This window comes from Drosophila santomea, chromosome X (assembly GCF_016746245.2).
Source record: "Drosophila santomea strain STO CAGO 1482 chromosome X, Prin_Dsan_1.1, whole genome shotgun sequence".
Taxonomy (NCBI): Eukaryota; Metazoa; Arthropoda; class Insecta; order Diptera; family Drosophilidae; genus Drosophila; species Drosophila santomea.
This window is the reverse complement of record NC_053021.2, coordinates 10064632-10092091: the sequence shown is the minus strand read 5'-3', so window position 1 is coordinate 10092091 and position 27460 is coordinate 10064632. Positions and strand designations below refer to the sequence as shown.

The window sequence follows — 27460 nt, the reverse complement described above, 5'->3', positions numbered from 1 at the left end:
GGATGGCAACCAGGTGATAATCTATAATTGCCCTTGCTACAACAATTGTTCCTTTAATTCCACCGCCGGCGACGAAAAACTACAACAAAAACCACAAAGACAATCTGTCCCAGTGTCGCGGCAGGAAGGCTGGAAGGATGGGCATCCTCGGTGTTTTTAGGGTTCGGATAAAGGACAGGGTGCACCACCAATACCAATACCTTGGTACCAACACCAATACCAATACCTTAGTACCAACACCAATACCAATACCTATGTATGTATATGGCACAGAAAGTCGGGTCCCAACACAGACATTTGGTAACACGTGAAACGAATGCGTTGACAGCTTGAGAGTGTCTCCGTGTGTGCCTGCGGTGAAAAAGTGATTAGGGATCAAAATATCGTTTATAACTCATAATGACCATGACAAATATTGCATTCATTGAGCTTCGCTTTAGAAGTCTGCCTGGCGGATCCTTGTCAGTGATGCCAAGTTGGCTATTTTTCAATTAGCAGTATTTCAAGTATCATCTGCAGTTATAAATTGACGATTGTACAATTTCAGATATTTTGCAAACAGGGAAGTGATTCGTGTTTATATTAAATTATTAATTCCCTTTGGCAATAGAGTTCCAATGAACAGCTACCTAGAATACATATATAAATAAATACTGTAATTTTAATGAAACTAACATAAAACGATGTTTATAAATAAACCCCATACTGGATCATTTTGGTATTGTCAACAGTTTGGGGTATTATTTATGATAGAATTTAAGTTCTTGCTTCTTTTTACCGCCAAATTTAGCTAGTCACTTGGCTTCTTTTGTGGTGTAATTAAAGTGGCCAACACTGTTCAGCAGTTGTGGTCAACAGTTGTGGTTGGGCAAGGGCAAGTCTGGTCAGTCAGCCCAACTGACCCTCAAGGACAAGGACCGAGAAATTGAGGAAAGTCGGTGTGGCTGTGGAGGGAAAGTGCTGGCCCATATGGCATGGATCGCGAACGAGGGTTAATTCGTAATATTCGTTGTAATAGCGTCATGTGATGTGACACACCCGAAACCCCGCTAATGAAGGTTTGACTGGGTTTCGGGTAGAGATCCCTTGGTAGATCCAAGATCCGTGGACAAGGAGATACAAAAAGGGGCCTGGGACCGTTAAGTCGCGACTAATGGGTAATCGTTTAATCGCTTATCAAAATTGCGCCCATCGCCTTGACTATATCGGTTCCACATTAACCACAATTTGTGTGGCCGTGCCGTCAATTAATTTATCTACTGTTAATTACACTCGTTATTTGTTAAACATAAGGGTATATCGCACTTATGGGGTAGTATTCGCATTTCAAAATCGAATTTGGCTTGAACATGCAAACTCTCTATAACTCTCTACATTGTTGTTTCTAGAGAAATTTTGTTTCCAAGTTAGGGTTTCTTTTACCATCTTATTTTTACTACTAATGGGTATACCATATTCGCGTCATTTCATCTATATACTTTGGGACTTTTTAATGTTATCTATCTGCAATTAAGTTTCAATTTCACTGTGAAAAAAGTGCATAGCATACAGATTTTACTTTGGGATGAAAAATAAAGAAATATCCCGGAATTAACATTTCATTAACCAGCTTAGGTAAATACTTAAAAAATCAAACAAACTCGTAACCATATTGTTTGTTTAATATATATTTATTTCATATATAGACTTTGTATTTAATGTATATTTATATATTCTTAAACTTGATAAAAGTTTCCCTGTGTAATATAGAGTAATCCGAACAGTTTCAACTAAAGCATGCCCAATCAACATTCTCGTAAATTTGCCAATTGCCCAGATACTTAACGCTATCGAGTCCAGAGCGATACGAGCGCAACTTAACTGAACTGAAATGCAATTACGATAGATGGAAATGGAAAAGAAGTGGCTGAGTTTGTGGAGAAATATACTTTGGATTGTGGGTTAAGTAGAGACGAGACAACGAGTCAACAAATTGTTGATTTATTTGTATTTATGTTCCGATTTTTTAGCGTTGTCACCTCGGTGAATTGCGCACTTGACTGTGTCCGACCTGAGAAAAGGTGATGGGTAAAATCGGAGGGTAAGGAGCTTAAAAGGACACACAGCTAAAATAAAAGGATGCGCCACCGAGGCTGGCAAAACAATGAGATTGCCGAATTTCAAAGAATGCCCATTGCCCTGCGTAAACGTTTTACGGCACTAATCCCCCCATTGTGTGAAGGTAGACATACATATGTGCCAGATCGGTTTTTATTTTTCTTATTATTATTTTTCTCTTCTTTTTTTTCTTGTTTTTTTTTAAGGACCTGCAGCAGAGCACACACCCCCCGTTTTCCAAACCAATTCCGATCCCTTTTGGTCTTCAGATGACAGCTAGGTGCGGGATTTTTGTCATTTGTCGCTGGCCCTAAGTCAATCCTCGCTCAGCCACTTGACTCGAAATGCCATTACCGCACACTCTCTACGTTTTTTACCCTCATCCTAACTCTTGCCTCATCCGATCTCATCTCACATTTGGGCCCAGTTTATTGGGATTTGGCTTACAGGTCGAACGAAACGGAACGGAACGCAGATGCAATCGAAGCTGGTCCAGACGGAAATTCGAATCGCCGCAGGTCATCAGCTGCATCAGCTGAACCTCCAGTTCCTCCAAGTCCCAGCCTGATCCTCCCCCAAGCGAAGCAGCCAACCAGCGAACCATACCCTCTCCCTCGCGATTATTTTGCCGATAAAAGCATTCGAAGCTGGTCGATCGATTGCGCCCTAAGTATATTGCACCTGGCCAAATTCCCCTCGATTGCTCCACCTGCCTAGCCACCCACTGCTGATACTCATTCCTACACTACATATGATACTTTACTGGACGTCATATTAACACTTTTGCACTGCAAAGCTAACGATAGCATTGTCGACAACATCAATTGTGGCAACATTAGAAAATAAAGCAATGTGTTAGTAATTTACTCAATAATTAATATTAAGAAAACAACTCAGTTTCTTGTACTAAACCAATCAAACGACAAGTAAACTTTCTTGGCTGAAGAGAGAAAGTAATCTTTGAATAAGTAGTCAACAAATAGAATGAAGACAATCCTTGGATGCACCACAGCCCACCTCATCCCGTCATCTTGTGAAATCTCCATTAACACGACGATGTGCACATCTGCTAAAACCCCAGCTTGGGGCCTCAACTAAGTCACTGCGGATCGTGAGAACTTGGCTTAATTGATTTCTACAGGCTTGGCCAAGTGAGTGTTGAGTATTGTGTATTGGGTATTGGGTATCGGAGCATTGAGTGCCACATATGGGGCAGCATTGGATTGCACAAGTTCAAATGCCACGCATGACCGTCACAAATCTGAGGCAATCTCCGCTGAGATTTTTTCACAATGCAAATGGGAATTTCAAGAGTTGCTTGAAAAATAATGTACCAATTCTAAAAGAAAATAAAAGCGATGTTAAGGAATGACTTTTGTTACCACTACTCAAATAAAAAAGAAATTCACTCTCAGGCAAATAAATTGTTTTTTATAGTTATGGTTATGGTTTTATAAGTGGTTATGGTTTTTATTTAATTACAGTACAAGTTGCAACTATTTTTTCGGAGTGCTTAAGAACTTTTTTGGAGCTGCCTAGAACGAGTGTATATACATATATATGCGTATCCGTGTTATCTGCAGGAAAAGAGCTACGTTTTTGGCCCGCGGCATGTTCAGGCTATTTTTTATTATTCGTCCTCCCTAAGTGATCGATCGAAATTAAATAAGAGGAGGCAGGAGAAAAATGCCCAGCCGCTGCGCACTGGTCCCACAAAAAAAGTGGCTTGAGGAAAAGATTTTGCAGAGAGGTTGCAAGAGCGATGGTTAATGTGCGTTTAGATACCGAGACATGTAATTTCCCAGCTTTACCTTTAACTTCAGCTCTGGCCCTTATTCGCAGTCGAGTTCACCTGAAGGAGGAGCATTTCTGGCTTTGCCAGACACTTGTCAATATAGGACCGAGAATTATCTCAGCATCGACAGTTGGCAATTTGAAGCTGCAGCGACCTACATTTAGAAAAATACATTTTCCCTTTGATTTAAATAACTAATAACCAATAAAGTGAATATAGTTTCAATTCTCAAATATATGTATGTACATATATCATTAATTTAAAATATTTATATATTATTTATATATATTATATATTTATATCTTGTAGCAGAACCTGCATTGTTATGTCCACAGTTATATTTTATTTGCACCATAAATATAATAAGCTTCATTTAGCTTGAACTTAATAGAACAAATAGAAAACAATATACCTAATTGGAAACGACCTTGGGATTACCTGAGATTAGCTTTAATGCGCGATAAAAAGGCAATGATGGACGCAAATCGGATACCCTAGCCTCTGGGCAGTAGTCACCGAAATGCGATAGGAGACGGTGGGTGGTGGAAGGTGGGAGGTGGGTGGGTGGCCATATAGGTGATGGGTGGTGGCGCACTGCTTAGCCGACGGCGAAAGGCGAAAGATGCCCCTTGTGCGACAGGGAGAGCGATAGACTTTCTCTCTTTGCCATGCGCAACCATCCATTCCGCTTTCGACCAATAAAGCGGGGAGTAGGTGCACCTGGTCCAAAGAGCGACAGCCAGAAAGAGAGAGCGAGAGCGGGAGAGCGCGAGTGCGAGTGAGAGAGAGAGAGAGAGAGAGCAAGAGCGACGGCGAGCGAGAGACATTGAGAAAGAGAGAGGGAAGGTCCTGGCGACACATTTTCATGTGTCACACGGAGTCCTGTGGAACCGAACCGAACCAAACCAAAACCCAACCCCACCCTCCCTCGAGATCACCGCACTCTGTCGGACTTTGGATTCAGATTGGGTGCTTGTGCGGGGGAACGGGAGCGCTCTATGGACGTGGGGCAGGTCCTTTTTGGTTACGGATATTTGACCCCCCCACCCCACACATACACACTGATATATATTCCCAGCAATTGTGTGTGTGTGTGTGTGAGTGCCTATCTTGTGGGCACAGCTCCATGTGCAACTTCTACATGGGGATACACACATACCACTCACGTATTTACTTTCGCATCCAATAAACAAAATGTGTCTACAAATCCAAGAACACGTATATATGGGTATATATATATATGTATCTTTATATATCTGTGTGTATAGGGAGGGGGTATAAATTTATCCCATTTGTATGCAATTGACATTTGGTTCCTGCATTCAATTCCCCAAATGGGGCTCCCCAGAGTTTCGCAAAGGATTGCAGTTAAGCGCTTTAAGGCGTATAACAAGGCTCTTCGCCAATTTGCAGCCGTACATAAGCTAGCATTGCCCGGTAATTTTACCACACTTATAGATGTTTTTAAGTTCGGCATGCAAGACAAATGTTCATCTGGACCAAGGCATTTCCGCTATTTAAGTCTACAATTAAACCGTTGATAGTACAATGCTAGAAATTATCCTACTTAGAATCTTATGACGTAAATTAAATGAAGCCATAAAACTTCCTTTTGTTGGAAAACTTGCTAAAGCAAAAACGCATTTATTGTTATTTTCATGCAATACACAAGTTATTTGTGTAATTTTGTTATCATTATGTTAGCTAGGAAGTCTTTCAAAATGGAAATGAAAGGTGCAATTGATTAATTGGATAATGATTTAGCAGAATGTCACTTTAAATACAAATCAAGGGCATTTAAGTTATACAATTTCCTATTTATAGCTTTAAGATTTAGATGTTCAAACTTATTTGGAAATATATCAGCAATGGTTCCTTTAAAGACTCAAAATTTATGATTATATTTAACACATATATATATTATATACAATCTACATTTTTATACACATAATTCGTAAAAAAAATGTATCTGTCTTTATCTAAACCAAAAAATAAGCCGCTAAACTAGCATTTCGCACGGAAAACTGCCAATTGCCCATTTATAATTTGAACTGATAAATAATTGTACCCAAATGATAGGGAAGAACACAAAAATATTATAACCAAATCGCAGGACTCTCTCTTAGCGCTCTCTTCGCGCTCTTGTCGCTCTTAAGATGCGAACACTGCTTGCAACTGCTTGCCTTTTGGTTCTCTCCGCTGGAGTGCGAGGGAGCCGGCGATACAAGCGAATGGACAGCGCGTTAGAGTGTGTTCGGTGCTTTGTGTGTGTGTGTGTACGCTCCTGTGTGCTGGTGTGCGAGTGTCCAGAGAATTCACATGTAAATAGAGGCGCTGCGTGTGTGTGCGTGCTTTGTTTGGCTCCCAGACTCGTTCGTTGCTCTCGATGTTGTTGTTGGTATTGTTGTTTTTTTTCTTGTACTTTTTTTGAGCAGAGCGCCAAGCGGCAAAAGCAGCAAAAGCGGCGGCGACGTGATTTCAAACAGTGAAGTCGACTTGCCGCTGCCGCATCGCATCGCACCGCACATTTACCGCAATCGGTAATCGGGAATCGGTTGGGAAAAGAATCGAATCGGAATTGTAGACCCAGCGTTCGCAAAAACAAAAAACCATGTCGCCGTTTTTTAAAGCAACCTAAAAAAATTCAAAATAAAAAGAATAAAAAAACGTAAAAAAAAAACGAAATACCGTATGTGTTTTGCCGTCGCTAAAACCGTTAGCTTATACATTTTAAGTTTTGTACTTTTTTTTATTGTTTCCACAACTGTTTCTACTGTGCTACCCACTAAAAAAAAATACGAAAACCAAAGATATAACAAAAAACAACTAAAAAAAGGATTCAAGTGAATTGGTATTGGTATTGGTGCTCCGCCCCTCGCAGGACATTTGTGTGTGTGGGTGTGAGAAAAAAAAAATGGAGAGAGGAGTGGGTGGTTGGGTTGGTGGGGGGTGTTCGGGTTGTCTTCCAGGATAACAGCGAATGTCCTGCTTCGTGTGCCTCCTATTTATTTACTTTTTTTATACCTCGGCTCCCAGCTGCTTCTTGTTCTTCCCCTTGCATTCCAATTGCCGAGTCGCGCCATCTCGTTCGCACCCACGCCCAAGTGTCGCCCGTCGTCGTTTGTCGTTTGTCGCTTGTCGTTTTGTCGCTTGTCGTTGCGTCTTTTGGATTGGCTTCCTTGCTTTTTGCACACACACAAAGTGCGTTGTGCCTTCGTTTTTTACACCCACCCACGCCCACTGCTTGGATTGGATTACATACACATATACACATGCACGCGCTCCTTTTTCTCTTTGATATATTTTTTCTGCCTTATTTTTGTTGTTTTTTTTTTTCGTTTGCCTTCCTTCGTTTGGGGACATACCCAGCATCTCTGCCGGCAGCGCTGTTGGCGTCGGCGTCGACAATTCGTTTTTTGTGACTCGTTTTTTTGCGTGTGCGTGTATGCGAGTGTGTGTGTGTGTGTGTGTGAGTGCGAGAGTGCGTAAGTGTATGTGTGTGCTCGCTAATATTGTCGTCGAGTGTCATTGGTCGAAAGGCAAACGAATGGGAGGAGGGTGGCGCAGAGGGGCGGGGGGGTATTTTATTAGAACGAGAGAGAGTGGGCATAAGGGGGCGTGGTGGTGGTGGGCGATAGTAGCCGAATGGGTTTTTGATTGTGTGTCGTCGTGCGCGGGTGTCTCTGTGTGTGTGTGTGTGTCTGTGTGGGTGTCCCTCTATCTGTATAACTGTGTGTGTATGACTCGGTCTGTACGTGTGTGTGTGTTGCGTTGCTGGTTTGTTTGTGTCGCAGGGCGTGAGCGAGCGAGATAGCAACAACTGCATGTGCATTGGCGCCCGCGAGTGCGAGCGAGAGCGAGAGAGCGACCGATTGGCAATAGCGAGAGTGCAAAGTGCATAAAAGTTTTTGGCCAGCGAAAAATGGCGACACATCGGGTGGGTCGCAAACGGGCAAGAGGAAGCAGCAGTAGCAGCTAAAAGCGACGCAACGCGACTTCGCCTCGCCGTCCAAAAAAGCAAGCAGCGTTCTCGTTCGTTTGTCGCGCGATTTTATAACCGTTTTCAAAAGCGGCGGCACTGCGAATTCCGCCTGTCGTCCGTCCTCTTCGCACGGAAATTCAGAATGTTGCAAGAGACACCCACGAGAAATAAAAAAATCAAAAACTAAATAAAAATATATACATATATGATATAAAGCACACCAAAAACACCCAAAAGAACTTTAGTACAAAATGATCAACACTTCGCTATACAAAATCGAAGCCAATACCAAAATTCAGTGCCGGAATAAAACGTAATATGCCATACATTTATGTATTTTAGCCCAGTTAATTAAGTTGATCAACATGAACTGCAGCAACGAAAAGGAAGAAGAAGACGTATTTTAAATAAGAGCAATTAACAAAAACAAAATACGAATTTGAAACAACAAATCAAACAGATCTAACAACAAATAAGGCGGAGAGAGCATTTCGAGAACAACAAATAAATCTCGTGCACACGCACGTGGGCTTGCATGTGTGCGAGTATGCAAGTGTGTGTGTGAGTGTGTGTGTCTGTGAGCGCAACTAAAACAGCATCAACTACAACTACAAGCTGAGCAAAAGCAACTACAGCTACAAACGCACCGACACCAAACGCACACTAACACCGATTCTAAAGGTGAGCAAATTTAAAGAAATTTGAAAAACATACCATAGAAATTATCCCTAAATATCCCTTGATAACATTTCAAAAGGACATAGCCTGTATTACTTGGAAGTACTGTTGAACATTTTCCATGTCCTTTTTCAAAAAAAGAATATTCTTATTATACTATTTCTTAATATGCAATCTTTATTGGACCTATAGATAGTATGCCATTTTTAGGTGACACATGCTATTTTATGTTGCGGGCTTACTTAACGTATACGTAATTTTGTGAATAGGCTATTACATGAATAAAAAAATACTCAATTCTTATTTAAAGTTTAAAAAATTCTTAACATGTTAACATATTGCCTGCAGAAATAAATTGACTAAAGGTGTTTTTCATTAAATATTATAGGAGCTTTGATTTGAACTTATCAATAGTGGGATTAATAATAACACGTTAGTACGCAGTCCAATTTACATAGCAAACTTGTGTTAAATGATAATTTAAATAAATAAATGTGGATATTATGCTAGTAAATAAGCTTAAATTTATTTAATTTGGCTGCTAGAGCTGCAAAGCGACTTGCACTTTCGTATTTATTACGATCATGCCACTTGTACCGGTTCCGTGTTCCCTCTCAACTTTTCACTATCTCCATTTGATGAAGTGCGATTTAATTAGCCTATCTGTAAGTGAGATTGCGCATTGTTGTTGCCGGTAAACCTGCTTATCAGGATCTGTGTGTGTCAAAATGTTGCCATTTGAGCACTGGTGGCTAAGTGACCAGGATCTATGAATGTGTCATAATGTATATGACACTTTTGAATTTCGTTTAAGTATATTATAAATAGATTATAATTTTTCCTTCACTAGAAGTGTTTTTCATATATTTTTGACTGTAACTAAGTGTAGTTATATTTTCTATCTAAAAATTATTTGTAACTATGCTTAACTAATGTTGAGCCTTATTTTAATGTTTCTTTTAAAAGCGCTTCTGAAAAAAGTAATTCCTTTAACTATCTTGACCAATTTGAATTATTTAAAGATCATACTGATCTATTCTTCTATCAAGTTGGCAATACAAATAGTTTATTTGATATTAAATGAAATTTGAATGTTAAATATTCATTCACTTGCTGAAAACTGTATCATTTGCTCAACATGTTCTCGGAAAAAAAAATGGAAAGAATAAGCAAATTTTTAAATGGCGTTGAACGATAATTCCCCCTAAGCGCTATGCGCCCATCTTTTCCAGTGATTTCCGAGCTCTTTCATTCAGCCTTGATTTTCCCTCAAACGAGCACTCCCCGCTTTTTTCCCAGCCATATCTTCCATCTGGATTTTCTCATGAATTAAACAGGTCATTTTGGTTTTATTAATTCTCTTTTTTTATTCAATCTCAAGGTCGGTTCCGCGCATATAATACTTAAATTGTCTATGTGTGTGTGTTCTTGTGTGCATTTGTGTTGGTGAGCACGTGTATGTTTGTACTTGGTGGAGGTTTTTGCCTAAACATTGATTTCCTATTCGCAGAAGTGATGAACAATAAGTAATAAGTGAAATGTGCACGTATCTAGGTTCTTCATTTTAAAAATGACAAATGACGACACAAGGAATTCAGAACGGTAGCAAGTGAATGAATATATGGGAATATACCTGAATGGTGCCGACGTTCGCCTTTTGTCTTCGCAACCAAGAACCTTTGTCAAATGTATACCCATATACGAAATATATATGCATATATATACATATATATAGTAATGTATGTACGCGAGTGGCGAGTCACAGCGGAGGCCATAACTATATAGTCATATAATCGTTTGTTCGTGAGCTGTAAACACAAGCATTGTAAATTTACACCATGCTTATAATTAGCAATAGAACGGCAGTTGACTTTTCCAGCCACAACCTCTAGACACCTTTCCACTCAATTCGCATCTTTTCACTGCAACTCTCTGGTGCAACACCATTTCAGCAACTTAATTTACAATTTACATTTAAATGAAACTTTTCTGGGGTAATGTGCAGACATTATCCGTAATTATTTTATTAATCTGCATACATTTACATGTAACATGACTTCTTGTAAATCGCAAATTTAAATTTATAAAAATGTTTTTGTGTGGCTTTCTTCACTTGATCCGCAATTACATTTTGCAATCCAGCGACTTACATTTAAATCGATGTTTTTAAGGGATGCGTGAGCACAGTATATTGCTTTGTTGGGCAAAGAAATGCTTATTTTTCTCAGTGTTATTGGGGAAGGCAGTCAAGAGACAAAGACCGAATGACAGGCACACCACCTCCCACTCCGCCTCTCCCGCTCCCAGCAACTGGGCTCATGCTTGGCTGACGACAAAGATTGTCGCTCAGGCGTCCACAATGGGCGCCAGTTTGAGTTGAGGCGGAGATGGAGATGGAGACGGAGACGGAGGCCTATGGCTCAGTGCCTACAGCTCCAGCTCCAGCTCCAGGTGCAGCTCCAACTCCAGCTTGGTAAGACCGATCCGAATGGCCGATCCGACCGCAAGGTAAACAGTGCTAAAGACCCTCTGACACCTGATTACAGTGTTACAAGTGAATGGGTTACGATTTCATTATATCATTGTTGAATTAACACAGATAATTTGTAGAAAATATTATTCGTTCAGAAGTAATTTTATATTAATTAACATAACAAAATGTAGAATGTTTAGATTGATAAAACTTGGCGTAATTACAATCAAAAGCATTAAATTGAAATGAAACCATCAACTGGTTTAAAACGATTTTACAAAACTTTTCGTTCAGTAAAATCAAAGGAATTTAACATTTTCTCCTGGCCCAAAATGGTTTCTACCCATATATCGCCAATTCCCATCCTTTGGTCATTTGTACCTTAAGTATTTGCTCCCATTTTCTATGCATCAACGCAAAGTGCCCAAGGCGAACTCAAGTTAAAATGAGGTTGAAACTCCCAACGCTAGTGGTCGTAAGAAAAGATGGGAAATTGGGGCATATAGAGATCCAATCCAATGATCTCAATCACTCCTTCACTAGCCAGGACAGTAATAATTTTGCTCGATTTGTGCCTGCCTCCACCTTTGAAGACACCAAGAATGCATGGATGCGACTCGATGATCCCTTGCCCGCGGTGGCATAAAATAAAATAAGATTGCAAAGGCGGCGGCAACAGCAAAACACACGAATCCGCGCAGATGCAATAATGGAGGACATGGGACATTGTTCTCACATCCACAGCCACAGAGTCAAGGTATCCACATCCACAGCCACATCAACCGCATATATCCATATCCACATCCACAACCAAGTCCGACCTCGTCATCGTAATTGTTGCTGCCCAGCGCCGGCTCGTATAATCCGCTGACCATCTCATCCTCATCCCCATTTCCATTCCCATTCCCCACCTTAACCCATTCCATTCCACCACCCCCGCCAGCCATGCCAGCGTATAATTGCAGAGCAGCCACCGCTGGACAGTGGTTCGAAAACGATTTATTACAACGCTGATCCATAAGTTACAAGCCAGAAACCAGAAAGTTTTGATGGAGCCGAGCATCGTAAACTATATATTATGAATGATTTCTTTGCATGTTTGAGAAATCGATCATCTGCAGACTTGAGTTTGAGCCTGGCTGCGCAAAATGAATTTGTTTTAAGAACTGGCAAGTGTGTGTTGTTTTCTGATGCCAAGACATCAAGCAATGGCCAAACATGCTGAAAGTGGCCCAGGAAAACGCCAAATTCGCCGTAATAACACCTTCGAGTGTGCAGAAATCATAACGATCAAAATAGCCCACTGTGATCCAATGGGCCGCCGCCTCCGCTACCTCACAGCAAGCCACCAGATGTTCAATCTTCCGCTCGAAGTGCTCGATCGAGTTGGCAACAGTTTTTGGCCAGATCGTAATCGCTTTGGGTCCCTCGTCTCTCGGTTCTCCATCGGTTTGGCTATATGTACATATGTATACATATATCCGATATATTGTACATATGTATTTGGTATAAGGTAAGGTATAGCTTGAACTCCTTCGGGTCGAGTTCTCCTCTTTGGGTTTGTGCGGCAAAAAGACGCGCAGATGAAGACGACAACTTGGAGCTTATGTGTCAGGTGCGCGTCGTGCCGCGAATGTAACAATTTATTGCACTCGCTTTTGCAGTGTTTTCTTGCCGCTTTTTTTGTTTTTTTTTTTGTTTTTTTGCTCCTGCTGCTGCTGGCACCAAATTGAATTTTCCACCGACTTCAAGTTGTTTTCGGCTTCTTGGTTATTATTATTGTTGTTGTTGTTGTTGCTGTTGTTCATGTTCTTGTTATTGTTGCTTTGCAAAAAGATTCTCTTCAGTTTTGTATTCATCCGTACGGCCACTTATTGTCCAATTTTCATTACCATAACGAACTCAGAAATAAGACCCGATTAAAGGGCACTGTTGAATGGCAATGCGGCGCCCAAAAAGAAGTGGCAAAATATCAATGTTATTACCAGCTGATGCAAGCATGATGCGAATCAGTCGAATATATAAGAGATATATGTATGTATTGGTACAGGAAATGTTGAAAGCAATTGAATGGCATTGCTAACAAGGCTCCGTGTACTCAAGCTAACTCAAAACCTTAGGGGTTCACACTCTCAATATTTATCTTCTTTACTTCGCAGTAATTATTATAGAGATTAAGAATGAAGTCTTAATGGAAACTTAGGCCGAACTTGAGTATAAGCACAAAATACCCAAAATAGTAGATCATTATTTTTCGATCTAATCGATTTTTTTTTGTTTTTTCCTTTCCCGCATTTCGATTAAGCCATTACATAGCCTTATGTGTATTAATAATTAAGGCATGGTGTCGACCTTGCCGTCTGTCTGGTCAGAGATCTCAGTTCTCAGATCTCAAAAGATCTTTCACGGCCTCGCGATTGGCTGGCTGGCCACTGTGATCGGTTCCCTCAGACAATGGAACACTTTGATTTTTTCTTGAAAAATAGCAATATATATATATCTGCATATATATGTACATATATACATTTATAGCAAAGTGGCCATACGGCTGCGTCTAAATAATCGTGACTGCCGCGAATTATTAGCATTTAAATATCAAGTTTTGAATAGTTATTTTTAGCATTTCAGTTTCGAGTTCTAAATAGGTGGCTTTAAAAAAAATATATATAAGTGCAATTATTTGCTAGTCTGTTACATAATATGAAAACTGGCCATTTTGGGTTCCGAATTGCCAATGTTTATACCGAAACAGACGGACATCAGTTTATACGCTTTATGGGGTAGGAAACGGTTGCTTGTACCCCATGCACGAGTACAATGAGCCCTTTTAACTGCACAAAGGACCCTTTTGTGGCCATGTTGCCTTGCAACGGTACTTTATGGGGTCGGAGGAAATGCCCCCCTTTCCCCTACCCCCTATCAACTATCCTGCATACATTGCAACTAATCTATCCCCTTACACCGGCTGTGTTTATTAACCAGCAATTATACCCCTTCTTGCCATATCGCATTCATGCCGGAATTGAGGCTTTGGTGATTAGTTTTCGTACATGGAATTGACATCCAAATCAAGGCTTTTGCCTTCCTTTGATTAAGATCCACTGCATCGTGTGCCAGCGCCCCACTTATTGTTGTTTTTTTTTTGTTTGTTTTCTGTTTTTTTTTTTTTTGTATTTTTTGCTTTTGGCAAGAGGAGAAGGGAAGCGGCTCGCAATTCAATTACCATCAGGTGGCTTCTTGTCTGTCGGGCATTGATATCGCCATCTGAGCAGTGATCCAAACAGAATACTTGGGAATCTACACGATGGCCTTAACTTATCTCGTGAGGGCTTCTTTTCCCTATCGCCATCTCTGTTCCTCGTAAAACTCAATCTATTTGTAGTAACTGGAGTGGCCCAAACGCACAGCTCTGGTTGCTTCAATAGTGGCTTGAGCTTATAATAAATAAATATATAAAGAGTGAGTTAACTAGCCCATTAGTTTCGCAACTTAAAAAGTAGCAGTTCTTTAAGTCTAAATAATTTGAAATTTAAGCTGGAAATTTCAGCTTATATACCATTGTGATGGGAAACATAACATGTTATATTCTACAGCGGAAAACTATATATATTTATATTTATAATATTTCAACATTATCTATCAACTCAATCTAAATGACGCATTCATTTTGCCAGCTGTCTTAAATGCTCCGGTTTGATTTGCTTTCTAGATGATGAGGCTATTCGTGTGACGGGCGGTGTGCTTTTGTTTGTCTGGTGGCTGCTGTCTGATGGCTTTGTCTCTATTCTGCCGAGTGTTGCTGTGCTTTGTAGCTTTTTGTGGGTTTTTCTCGACTGATGGCGGGATGGCGGCTGCGTCTCGATCTTCTGTCGTCTTCACTTTGCCTGGGCACGAAAGATTAAATGTTTTTAATTTCGGCTAATTTGTGACATGCGCGACCTTAATGGCTTCTTTTCACATAGTAAACCTCGGCATGCTCGGCGTTTAATTGCTCTCTCTATCTGTCTCTACAAAAAAAGACCTAAACCAAAAATAAAGAAAGAAAAGAAAATCATTGTCTCCCAAGTGCATTTTCCATCGTCAAACTGCCCGGTTGACAATTCTCTGGGAAAAACTGGCTGCCGCGCAATGAATTAATCATGCATTTTGTGGCTTGAGAAATTAAGCGCGTTGCAGCGCGTTTTTAATATGCTTTTATATTCAAATTAACACGCATGCCAAACAGTTTCCATGAACGCAAATGCCGTAAAACTGAGCTTTTATTTTCACACACTAATAACATTGTTGGCCCTGATATTATTATGTGAATTATAGGTGGTATAGTCACCTTTTCAGGCGTTTCCGAAATCTACAAAATATATTTAAGGTCACAAACGTATCTTATTTTCACATGTAATATACATACATATATGTTTCTACTCTTATTTAATGGAATTTAATGGAATTTCGCTGTGCTTTTGGCAAATCAAAGATAAGTAAGAAACCCGCTCTTAACGAGGCATACTGATGAATGCCATAGGCATGAAGCCAAAGATTTTCGATTGCCCCAGCCATTTCCCCCACTTGACCACAAATTTTCCTTAAGACCAAGTTCGCGCCTGGAGCAAGGTCTGCACTTAGGGAAATCCGCGGCGGTAAAAGCAGAAAGTTTGAGAGGGCAATGAAGAAATTATTGGATTATAAGCTTCACAAATGTTAAGAAGAGATAATCCCAAAGACGAAACAAAATGCCAGCTCTTTAAAATATTGCCCTAACTGATTTTAATTATTTGTTGTGACACCCTAAAAGCTATTTGTTAGGATTAACGCCGCTTTCGTGTTTTTGATGCGAATCTTAAATGTGTTTCCTGTTTTCAAAGTAACTCTTTTTCGAATACAAGGTAGCTTTTCTATTGTGATCCTTATACAGTGAAACGAATACTTTTGACTTGGTGAGAACATGGTGACAAGTGCAGTGCACAGTGGTTCAAAAAATGTTCATTTTGGTAAAGAAAACGAAATGTATGAAAACCAGAAATGAAGCCACTTCTCAGTGATGTAATGATAAGCAGTTTGTTACGAACACTCGAAAGTTATTTATTAAGTTTTAAAATTTGAATTGCATACCACTTTGCCCCACTGTGCAGCGCACGGTGCACATTCGTTCGCCACCATTTATTGATGTGGACAATTTGTAATGGCATGCGATTTCCTGCCGACCTGCACAACCAGTCCAGTCCGTCTCGGCTTTCGAGGTCTGGACCCAGCCTGTAATTGAACTCACGCTGGCAGCTGTGAGCTAATGACAAGCCGAGTCCAAGCAAAGCGTATTAGCTGATCCCAACTTTGGCCCGTGATCCGCACTCCATTCGGGCTTTTTTTTTGTTTTGTTTTATTTTTTTATTTTGCTTTTCCCTTCTGTATCCCGATGTTCCTATTATCGCCGTCCCTTTCCCTTTCCCTTTCCCTTTTTTCTTTTTTTTTTTTCTTGTATTGCCAATATTCTTCGCCATTATCTGCTGAAAATTGGCACACCGCATGAGACAACACACGAACACAATACTCGTTGATATGTTGATTAGCCCGAGTTTCCATTTCCAATCCATATTAAATTCAGTATATGAATCAAAGATTGGCTTATGCTGTGGCGACCTTCATGATTTGAAGTATGTATAACACACCACAAGAGTAATTTGTCTTTATTATACCCGTTACTCGTAGAGTAAAAGGGTATACTAGATTCGTTGAAAAGTATGTAACAGGCAGAAGGAAGCGTTTCCGACCATATAAAGTATATATATTCTTGATCAGGATCAGTAGCCGAGTCGATCTGGCCATGTCCGTCTGTCCGTCCGTCTGTCTGTCCGTCTGTCCGTCTGTCCGTCTGTCCGTCTGTCCGTCTGTCCGTATGAACGTCGAGATCTCAGGAACTACAAAAGCTAGAAAGTTGAGATTAAGTATACAGACTCCAGGGACATAGACGCAGCGCAAGTTTGTCGATTCAGGTTGCCACGCCCACTCTAACGCCCACAAACCGCCCAAAACTGCCACGCCCACATTTTTGAAAAATGTTTTAATATTTTTTCATTTTTGTATTGGTCTTGTAAATTTCTATCGATTTGCAAAAAAACTTTTTGCCACGCCCACTCTAACGCCCACAAACCGCCCAAAGCTGTCACGCCCACACTTTTGAAAAATGTTTTGATATTTTTTCATTTTTGTATTGGTCTTGTAAATTTCTATCGATTTGCCAACAAACTTTTTGCCACGCCCACTCTAACGCCCACAAACCGCCCAAAGCTGCTACGCCCACACTTTTGAAAAATGTTTTGATATTTTTTCATTTTTGTATTGGTCTTGTAAACTTCTATCGATTTGCCAAAAAACTTTTGGCCACGCCCACTATAACGCCTACAAACCAGCAAAAACTGTGTTTAAGACTCTCCTTCTCCCTTCCACTAGCTGAGTAACGGGTATCAGATAGTCGGGGAACTCGACTATAGCGTTCTCTCTTGTCTTTAAATTGCATTTGTGTTTCATATTGTAGCCTTCCAATATCATCAGTTAACACAACTGTCAAAAGTGCAATTTTCTTCAGTACATTTGCACATTTTTGCGCAGTGTGCAGTGTCGCTTGAGCACAAAAAAAAAACGGAGACAGAAAAAGGGCCGATTTCTTAATTATACATATATAATATATGGCTGTCATAGGAACGATGGGACCATCTAAATGGGGCGTGGCTGGCCACTTTTAAGCAAACTTAACCATACGGACCAACAAATGGACATGTCCGGATCGACACGGTTGTTTTTGTGCAGATCAAGAAACTAAAGCCTATAATATGCCATATACCATATTAGGGACCAACAATATATCACTTTGAACTATTATTAGCCCATACCGAAGCCAAGGCCCAAATAAAAGAAAGGTCTAGATAATAATTGTCTGCAAATGACAATAGAGGCTGATTTTCCACAGAGAAAAGTGCGCTTTTGAGGCGGTATTCGTTTGCATTAGATTCAATGAGCATCAGTCATCAAGTTTAACAACTGCAGACGGCAAACTGCAAACTGCAAACTGCAGCAGTAACCAGTTAGCAAGATGTGGCCAAGAGGGGCAAGGTGCATGCTGTGCATTCTTGACATCGGTTCGGTGGATACTGTACGTTTTCGCACTGGCTGTTGTTTAATATTTACACCTCGAACGGGCAAATCCATCAAAATATAGCAACTCGTTATGTGCCAAGACGATGGAGGCGCGATGGAGAGAAGACGATGGCGTAGATGGAACTGTGGGATTAGCGATTCCCCGAGAAGAGAAGAGGGCGTTACCTGGTACCCCAAAAGGGTCGCCGGAAGGAGAGGGCGGACACACTGGCAAAACTGGCAAACTGGCAAACTGGCGAGAACATCTCGGACCAAGTTCAGTTTCTGTTTGATTTTATTTAATGGCATGACAAGGTCAAGTCGCCACTACCACTACCACTACCACTTGGCCAGGCTACGCAGCCTCTCCAAGCGAAGACCGCAAAGCACAAAAATAGGGACACTGTGGAAATCTTTGGAGGAGTAGGACGTGGAGGTGGAGTTGGTGGTGGTGGTGATGGTGATGGTGGAGGAGGAGGGGCCTTTGAGTGGAGTCGGCAGCTACCTGCCGACTAGCAATCGGTAAAGCGATGAACGCGCAAGTTGGGCCGGGCCATAAGTCACAAAGCAATTACAGTGAATTGCTTTTTACAGGCTCAACTCCGAGTCCGAGTCGCAGGCCGGGATCCCAGCTCTCTACTCCTGACTGCTGACTGCTGACTGCTGACTCCTGACTCCCAACTCCAGTTCCAGCTGCAGCTCCAGCCCAGCTCCAGCCAACTTAAATAAATGGAGGAGCAATAGAGCAGAGCCCAGCGGCATGGACGGCAAGAACGGTCAAATGAATATGGAGGAGCGGGTGGAGCACACTGAACAAAATGACCAATTTGGGAATAGTGATCTTGTGCATGGCCAACAGAAGGTATATAAGGAAGGTATTGCTTCTTAAAGATTGGTTTTTCTCTCTGTGTAGCCTGAAATCATTAGATTTGGGCAGTGCCTTGGCAATAGTCTGATTTCCATTGAAGGTATATGGTAAATATATAAAAAGAAGTTACGTAGTTGAAAGACTACATTATAATGAATCCAATTTGAAGGATTTTAAAGCATTTTTTTGAGGAATGTTTTTGTTAGATTTGCTAGAGGCTTTGTTTAATTAATTAATATTTTATTGTTCTGTGCACCATTTTTGCACCATTGCATTCGATTCCATCCAATACTTGTTGCCAAATTCGGTACAGTGTGCTACAAGATGTTACCGATTAAAAGATGGATACTCATCCACCCAACGCCAGTGTCCACCCACCGAGCACTGAACCACACCGCACCACACCAAACTGAATCCAAACTAAAAAAAACCAAACCGAACCGAAGCACTCTTTCTTTTGTCGAGCTGCGTTTGGCCGTTGAGAAGGTGGTGGCGACTAAAAAGCTGTGTGCGAACCCTGGGTTTCATAACACTATAAAGATGAAATTGAAACCGATTACCGCACTCTTGAAAAAAACGATCAAGTACCACGAATGCTCGCGGACACATTTTACTCATGTAATTTTATTGCGGCTGCGAATGATTGGCAATTCTCGCTAAAAGATAAAGCGAAGGGGAAGGCTGGACCGATGGATGGATGGATGGCCTGGGCGGCTGTACAGATGGACAGATGGACGGATGGACGGATGGTTGGATGGTTGGCTGGCTGGATGGATGGATGGTTGGAAAACCAGTTACCGCCGTTGCACAATGGCGAAGCAATGTGATGCGACGGGTCCATGACTGCGGCTTGATAATGCCAAAAAAAAAAACAAGGGGGATTATACAAAAACGAGCAAGAAAAACAATGGCAAACGAAATCAAACAGTTAGACGAGACACCTGCCATACAGACTGTTTTTTTTTTTTATATATTTTTGTTTAGTATTAACCAATGTATACTACATATATATATGTGGTGGAACCTAACCCATCCAATTCAATCACTCAACGGAGGCAGAGCTAGAAAGTATGGCAATCTCGGGCCATCATAAAATGTGCGAATGAGAACTGAACCCGCCATTTCCTTGGCTGTGAGTGTGGCTGTGAGTATGGCTGTGAGTATGGATGTATGGATGTGAATGTAGATGTGAATGTGGATGTAAACGCGCTAACATTCGCATCCGCGTGCAGAGCCGTAGATCAGCAGGCATCAAAAACGAAAACGGAGGGAGAGAGGGAGGGGGGAGAGACAAAAGCACTTATCTTGTCTCGGGCTCAATAAGCCAACCTGTCAGCAGGAGCGGGAAAGGTAAAGGCCATGGGAATGCAGATGGACGCGGACTTGGACGTGGACTTGAACTGACTTGGAACAGGGACATCGGCACTTCGCTCTCATCTTTCCCAGCTTAGCTGGCAATGAACCACGTGAATAAAAATGACAATAAATTTCTAAGAATTATTATGCTAAAGCCTTCTAAGTTTATATATGAACAATGTGATTTCTTCCCTGTGTGCAGACGCATACACATTTTGGTTTTCTCATTCGAATTTATTCGAGTGTATTTAAATGATAGTAAGGGAATTTTATCAACCAAATGCGCCAAATATTCCCATTCATTGGAAATGATTTTTTTTACTTTGAATAACCTTTCCTAAATCAGAAATCCTCGCTCCAGATGATACACCTGGACTAGGTGTCGTGTTAGACGACAAGCTTGATGCGTCCCGAGATCTGAATGGATTCGAGTGTTTTGGCAAAGGAATCGCGGTGGAGCCGAGGGGTATATGGAAATGCAAATGGAAATGCACAGCATCGATGTGGCAGGCAGGTGAGCCCTGAAATTGCGACTGACTTTGCATTTCGAGTCTGGGCATTTCAAGTCTTTGGCACCGTATGAGGTCTACCCCGCCGAATGGAGAGAATGGATTCGAATGGATTCGAATGGTTTGGTCATGGACTGAGGTATATTCCTGCTGTTTTCGGTTCACAGCCCTCTGTTGCTGTTCACATTATATGGTCGTTTTGGCGGTGGCGTCTTCACTTCCAGGGCGGAGGATCTATCTCATTGTGAAAAACATGGTCGGTGATACTTTTACGAGCGAATATTACCCGAATATGACGATCACAGACACCCATTGCCATGGCCATATGGCAATTTGTTGCCATCTCATATTCGCATCCTATTGCCGGACACTGCAGGGCTTTTCGTTTTGATACTGCCGCTAGTGGCTGGTTGCCACGATCTCGAGTCCGATAAAAGAGCTTTTCGCTCTATCTTTTATTCTACGGGCATCTACGGGATGCATCCATTCTCGATCAGCAGCTGCTCCCTAGGAAACCTTTCAGCTGCCATTTCCGCGATGGCCACATCCAGCAATCTTTCTATGCAAATCTATAAACTGTATCACAAGCTTTTGAATTAATATAAAATGTTAAAGTGTGAATTTGACCATTAGATATAATTAAATTGCACAGTGTTCTACAAACAACTCCTCAGCACCAAAAAACAAACGATGGCGTTTCTTCAGTTACACCTGCTGCCGACTGTGGTTCTTAATCAAATCGCTTCGGTTACATTTCGAGCGAGTAGTAATAATATCGATATCAGATGGAGAAGTCGAAACTGAAACTGAAACGAAAAGGACACGGGACACGGGACACACGGTGTAAGATGAATGCGAACGCACGATACGGTATACGGTATACGGTAGAGACGAGAAATAACATAAACACAAGAGACAGACCCGACAGAAACAAGGAGAACATGCCCCCTAAAGTATGAAATTCGCATAATTTTCGAGACCGATCTCAGTGGCATGACAGAGCCAGATAATCATTTAATGCCCTCCGAGCGGAACGCCCCTGGATGAAAACTGGTACGAGAGCTAATAACGTTGCGCCGCGATCCACCGATCCACCGATCCAGCGATCCAGCTACGAGTGTCCAGCAGATCCAGCTTCGGATCGAAAATGGGAACTCTGGGCAATGAGGATTGGGATTCGGAATGGGAATGGGAATGGGACTGGATGATTGGGGGACTGAGTAGCGAGGATTGAGAACCGAGAACTGAGGACTGAGAAGTGTGGTAACTGGGAACTGGGCCTTTTGACTCCACTCGACTTGACGCTACCCTTGACTTTTTCGGCTTGTGTGTTTTTATTTTTTTTTTTTTTGCCTTCTCGCCGACGTCGTCTGCCGCCCATTTGTATTTACCTTATTCGCTGGCGTTTTTCCTCATTTTGTTGTTGTTTTTATTTCAGCTTTTTCGGATTGACAGCTCTCGAGTGACTCTCGCAAGTGTTTTTGGCTTCGGGTTTGAGTTTTGAGGTACGGGTTCGGGCGACACAATGCACCTTCTTCCTCACCTGCAGCATTATAAAAGCACCACCATATATGGCCGCACATATACCCATACCATATAGCATATATAGCATACTCCATACTGCATACTCCATGCTGAATACCATCCCATGCCGGCTCCTTTGCGGCCTCGGTTTTGGATTGGAGGAGGCGACGAACTATTTCTCCCGTTAACATGTTCACTTCTCAAGTGTTTCCTTTGTGAATCGCTGACTTGGCTGACTGACTGGCTGACTGACTGTCTGCCAGTATGAGGCCTGGTCGCTCGACTCAGCTCAGCTCCGCTCAGCAAAACTCGGCTCGGCTCTGTTCGCCCGGCCGGCCGGCAAAACTACTGACACCGCCATGACGGCTGCCTTTCAAAAAATAAAAAAAAAAACCTGGCAGAAAAAAAAAAACAAACGCGCACAGGCCAATGCCAGGTCCCCAATTGCAGTCCCATTTCCAGACCCTGTCCTGGTCGCTTTTCCCCTGCACGCCTCGGGGCCAGTGTTGACAAAAGAGTTGGTAGTTAGACGTAAGCTGATAATGAAATGGTATCATTAAGTTGGTTGAGATTGAACTCTTGGCTAGCAAGGATTACATTTTAAATATCCTCGTAGTCACATTCAAAATTAAGTTTAACTTAAATTGATCAAGAACAATGTAAAAATATTTGAAACAGATATTTGCATATCTCAAGGTGTTTGAAAGACAAAAAAAAACATTTTACATTGAATTTGCAACATTGAATTTGCAACATTGAAACATAGGTAACATTCAACGCAAAACATTAAACATATCGAGATATTTTGTATACATTGTAATTTACGTAATTTACATAATTAATGTAATGTAAAAAAAATTTCGTCCACCAATACTTATAATTCCCAATCAGTTCTGACTCAATCCTCATGGGATAGCCGATCTCACAGCTCATAGATCAGTCGACCGGAAGTTATGATGTGATAGAAAAAGTAGTAGTTTGTGTGTGGGTGTGTGTGATAGTGGTTCCAGAGGCCATGTGGACATCCCGCCGTCGATCTGGATGCAGTGCACCATGGACCGGACCAGGTATGTTCCACAGGTAAATTATTATTATATTATTATATTATTATATTATTATATTATTATATTATTATATTATTATATTATTATATTATTATATTATTATATTATTATATTATTATATTATTATATTATTATATTATTATATTATTATATTATTATATTATTATATTATTATATTATATATCTATAATATTATTATATTATGATATCTATAATATTATTATATTATGATATCTATAATATTATTATATTATGATATCTATAATATTATTATATTATGATATCTATAATATTATTATATTATGATATCTATAATATTATTATATTATGATATCTATAATATTATTATATTATGATATCTATAATATTATTATATTATGATATCTATAATATTATTATATTATGATATCTATAATATTATTATATTATGATATCTATAATATTATTATATTATGATATCTATAATATTATTATATTATGATATCTATAATATTATGATATCTATAATATTATGATATAATATAATAATATCTATAATATAATAATATCTATAATATAATAATATCTATAATATCTATAATATAATAATATCTATAATAATAATATAATATCTAATATAATAATAATATCTATAATAATAATATAATATCTAATATAATAATAATATAATATCTAATATAATAATAATATATAATATATAATATTATTATATCTATAATATCTTATACGATTAAGTTTGCTATGATTATGTTTTATATAATTAAGTTATTATAATTATGTTAAGACAGTGGTGAACTCAGGTATAAGTGAATATGCAGGCTACTTATTTATTCTCGAAACATATTTTATATGAATAAGTTCTCTATGATTAAGTTATTTTCATATCTCTTTCATCTTACTTATCTACATATTTATTCTCGAAACATATTTTATATGATAAGCTTTATATGAATAAGTTTTCTATGACTGAGTTATTATTAGGTTCATACTAGTGGGTACTTAGGTATAAGTAGTAGTTTATTAAATTATATATTTATGTTCACGTGCGCCTTGATGCAGGCTACATATTTATTTTCAAATCATATTTAAGTAATAAACGTAATAAAAATAAAATTATTCATATATAAATGAGTATCTTGTCTTCGCTATCCAAGTTATGGGAAAGGCTGATTGCCAACAGATTAGGTGACTTTAATAAGGAGCGCCGTATCCTCTCAGATCACCAGTTTGGATTACCTTCTGCCAATTTTGCTTCTATATAGAGATCCTGATTGTGGTCGAAAGCCCGCCAGATTTGCCATACTTCCGACATAGAACATATTATTGTGATTAATACCGTGTTGTCATTCCGGCTGACAAAGTCAAGACGTTTGCCGACGAGCTTCTTCAGTTCGTGGGTTCGGTTTGCTTTGGTTTGGTTTGATACGGATCAACTGCTAATGGGTTCCCTGACCATTTGCAACAGCACCGGCTATATAATAATAAAACGACAGGGTGACAGGGACGGTTCACCAAAGGGCTAATGCCGAAATTTCAAAAGGCCTTAATGAAAAGTTCAGCTGATTTGACGTCCCACTCGAGAAATCGCTCGCTTGGCGCATTCAAGTCAAAGTCACCATTGCCATGTCCGTCGGTCGATTCGACTTCAACTGGGACTGAGACTATATATACTATATGCCATATATACTTAAACGCCAAAAGCGGAGGAGAAACGACAAAAAGTCAACCTGGTCGGACGCGAAGTCGAATCCGTGGCACGACAACACGACATCGTTTTGTACGTCACTCAAAACGTTCGTGGGCTGTCAGGGAGACAGTTCAGAAATGAAATATGTATATACTCGAACACATTATAACAAATTCTAAAACGAAAGACACAGGCACAAGCACATGCACTCGGCGAGGAAAGTCTGCTAGTCAGACAGCCAGTCGAAGTCATTGATTGAGCATTGACGTTCGCGCTGCAAACAACAACCATATCAGAAGAGCTCACTACTCACCGCTTGATGTCACAATGTCTCTGGGTACTTTCCAATTCCAATGTAATACACCCTTTTAGTGTACTGTCCAGTGATAATCTGAGTTCCCATCTGAACTCTTGGTGTTTTCTAGTATTTTCCCAATCTTTTAAATAAATTACAATCAAGTAGCAGATCAGTAAACAAGTCTAAGCCTGTGGTCCAAATATGAATGAGCTCTCAATCGAATTTTTTTTTGGTATTTATTTGAGTCATATAGAATTTCTTACTGTGTACCCACATATGTATATGGAGTAGATCTGACCCGGCCGAATCGTAAACCAAGTTCGATGCCTACACCTATACCCAGCGCATTTCAAAAAGGGGGGTCCGGCACTCGAGAGCCGGCGATGGTGACGTTGCCATTCCCGTTCCCGTTCCTTGCTGAAATGATGACACGATGACACGGACAGCGAAACGAACACGGACATGGATTCAGAGACAGACGCGAACGCGGAAGACGGAGGACGGGGAACGAGGGTTTCTGTCCAGACGGAGACGGAAAGTCGGAGTTGAAGTCGAAATCGAAATCCAAGTGTCATTGTCATCGTCGTACATTTTGATTTTATTATTGATTCAATTACAATGTCAACGGGGCAGCAATAGTCGTGCTGGGCGGAAGGATCAGGACCCAGACGTTGCGCTCTGGCCAAGGATAATGCCACCAGTAAGGGAAAATAAAAGGCACCACCGGACACATGAAATATTCAGTTCATTAATCAATCAATACTTCAGCGACCCAACTATGTGGTATTCCGCCTATATATACATATATTTCTTTTCCTTTTTTTACAAACCTAAAATAAGCGACTGTTATGTTTGCGTGATTTTAATTCGGGGTTGCTGTTTGCTCTTGAAAAAATGCAACATTTATATTGCGAAATGGAAAGTGAAGAGGTTTTAAAGTTTTACTTTTTACTGCAACTCAAGTGAATTTTTCAAAATAATGTGGCCTGCAAAAAGCGAGGTGATGCAGTGCTACACTGTTATCAGACTATTGCGTTATATATTTAAAGCATGTTGATTTGCCTGGTTGACATGCGCTGCTGTCACAAGTATAATACGTGTACCAAGCTGCTAATTCCGCTAATAGGTTGACCCAATGTTTGCACAGCTAAAGCTGTTAACTGTCCAAGACTTAGGTAAAGTAAACACGATAAGCAAGTGAATGCATGCCGATGTACAGAATACCCTGCCTACTTTTACAACAAAGAAAAAGAACAAATTGAAAAAATATAATAGGTTTTTAGATAAATAAAATGCGTGTTCCAGTCTTTCGAAGAAACATACATGTCTTAGATGCTATGCTGTTTACGTACTTTGAGGGTATATACAAAGTGTGCACATTCATGGGCACTGGTTTTCTCTTTACAAACACACAATGGCCATAACTGACGATAACACCTAAATGGTAATGCTAATAAGCCGTTTAAATTTGACTTCTTCTTTTTTCATTGTAAGTGTTGTTGCTGCCGGTGCTAATGACAATAAAATGATTAGCTTGTTTAATTGGTTTTCATTTTTCGCTTTTGTGTCATACGTAGACATGCTTTATGTCAAACACTCTACATTACACACCACATTTTGTACCTTTTCCGGATGCATTTGTTCTGATTTCAAATAAATGTTCAATTCGAAATTTAACTTTGTTAAAAATAGCAGCTGATGAGCAAAAGTAACGTAATTCAAATATAATTTCGTATACGCCTAGTGAGCCTAGTAGAGTAATACTTACTCTGAATAAGTACGAATACATTATGATTGTTATGGTTTAAATTTTTGGCTTTTTATCTATCCAAAAAGGTACTACATTATTCGACTATATGATCATTGGGACAACTTTTGTGTGCTCAATCACTTGACACATTTTTCGTACCTTTTTAGAGAAGACTCGGATTAAATTTTATGGTCGTTTATTATATTTTGTCATTTGATTTAAATTAACACAATTTTCGGGGGACTGGCGGTGGG

The 27460-nt window shown here is 40.1% G+C and overlaps 2 protein-coding genes across 6 annotated transcripts in view; one reads left to right on the top strand and one right to left on the bottom strand.

The window, feature by feature from the left end:
- The first annotated feature begins 6393 nt into the window (after positions 1-6393).
- The window catches only part of LOC120456013 (transcription factor mef2A), a 31524-nt gene continuing 10457 nt past the window's right edge, over positions 6394-27460 (top strand). Inside the window, exons 1-2 of one of the 5 annotated variants that reach the window (XM_039642572.2) lie at positions 6394-6432; positions 8217-8555. The gene's annotated coding sequence lies outside the window, so the exon portion shown is untranslated. Of the gene's footprint in view, positions 6433-8158; positions 8556-23336; positions 23475-27460 lie in introns of those variants that run through there. The other 4 variants (XM_039642573.2, XM_044006603.1, XM_039642571.2 and 1 more) reach the window with 4 other exon arrangements.
- On the bottom strand, positions 25428-26218 carry LOC120456014. The gene is made up of 2 exons (XM_039642577.1): positions 25720-26218; positions 25428-25595 (listed from the first exon to the last, which is right to left on the bottom strand). Exons 1-2 carry the CDS (start codon positions 26035-26037, stop codon positions 25527-25529), a joined length of 387 nt encoding a protein of 128 aa, XP_039498511.1. The 5' UTR covers positions 26038-26218; the 3' UTR covers positions 25428-25526.

Bases quoted from the DNA above. Each gene is read 5' to 3' on its own strand.
- LOC120456014 (XM_039642577.1), bottom strand. From the start codon at position 26,037: ATGACAATGACACTTGGATTTCGATTTCGACTTCAACTCCGACTTTCC. The intron at 25,596-25,719 runs GTAAGAAATTCT...TTTATTTAAAAG, and splicing joins TATACATATGTGGGTACACA to ATTGGGAAAATACTAGAAAA.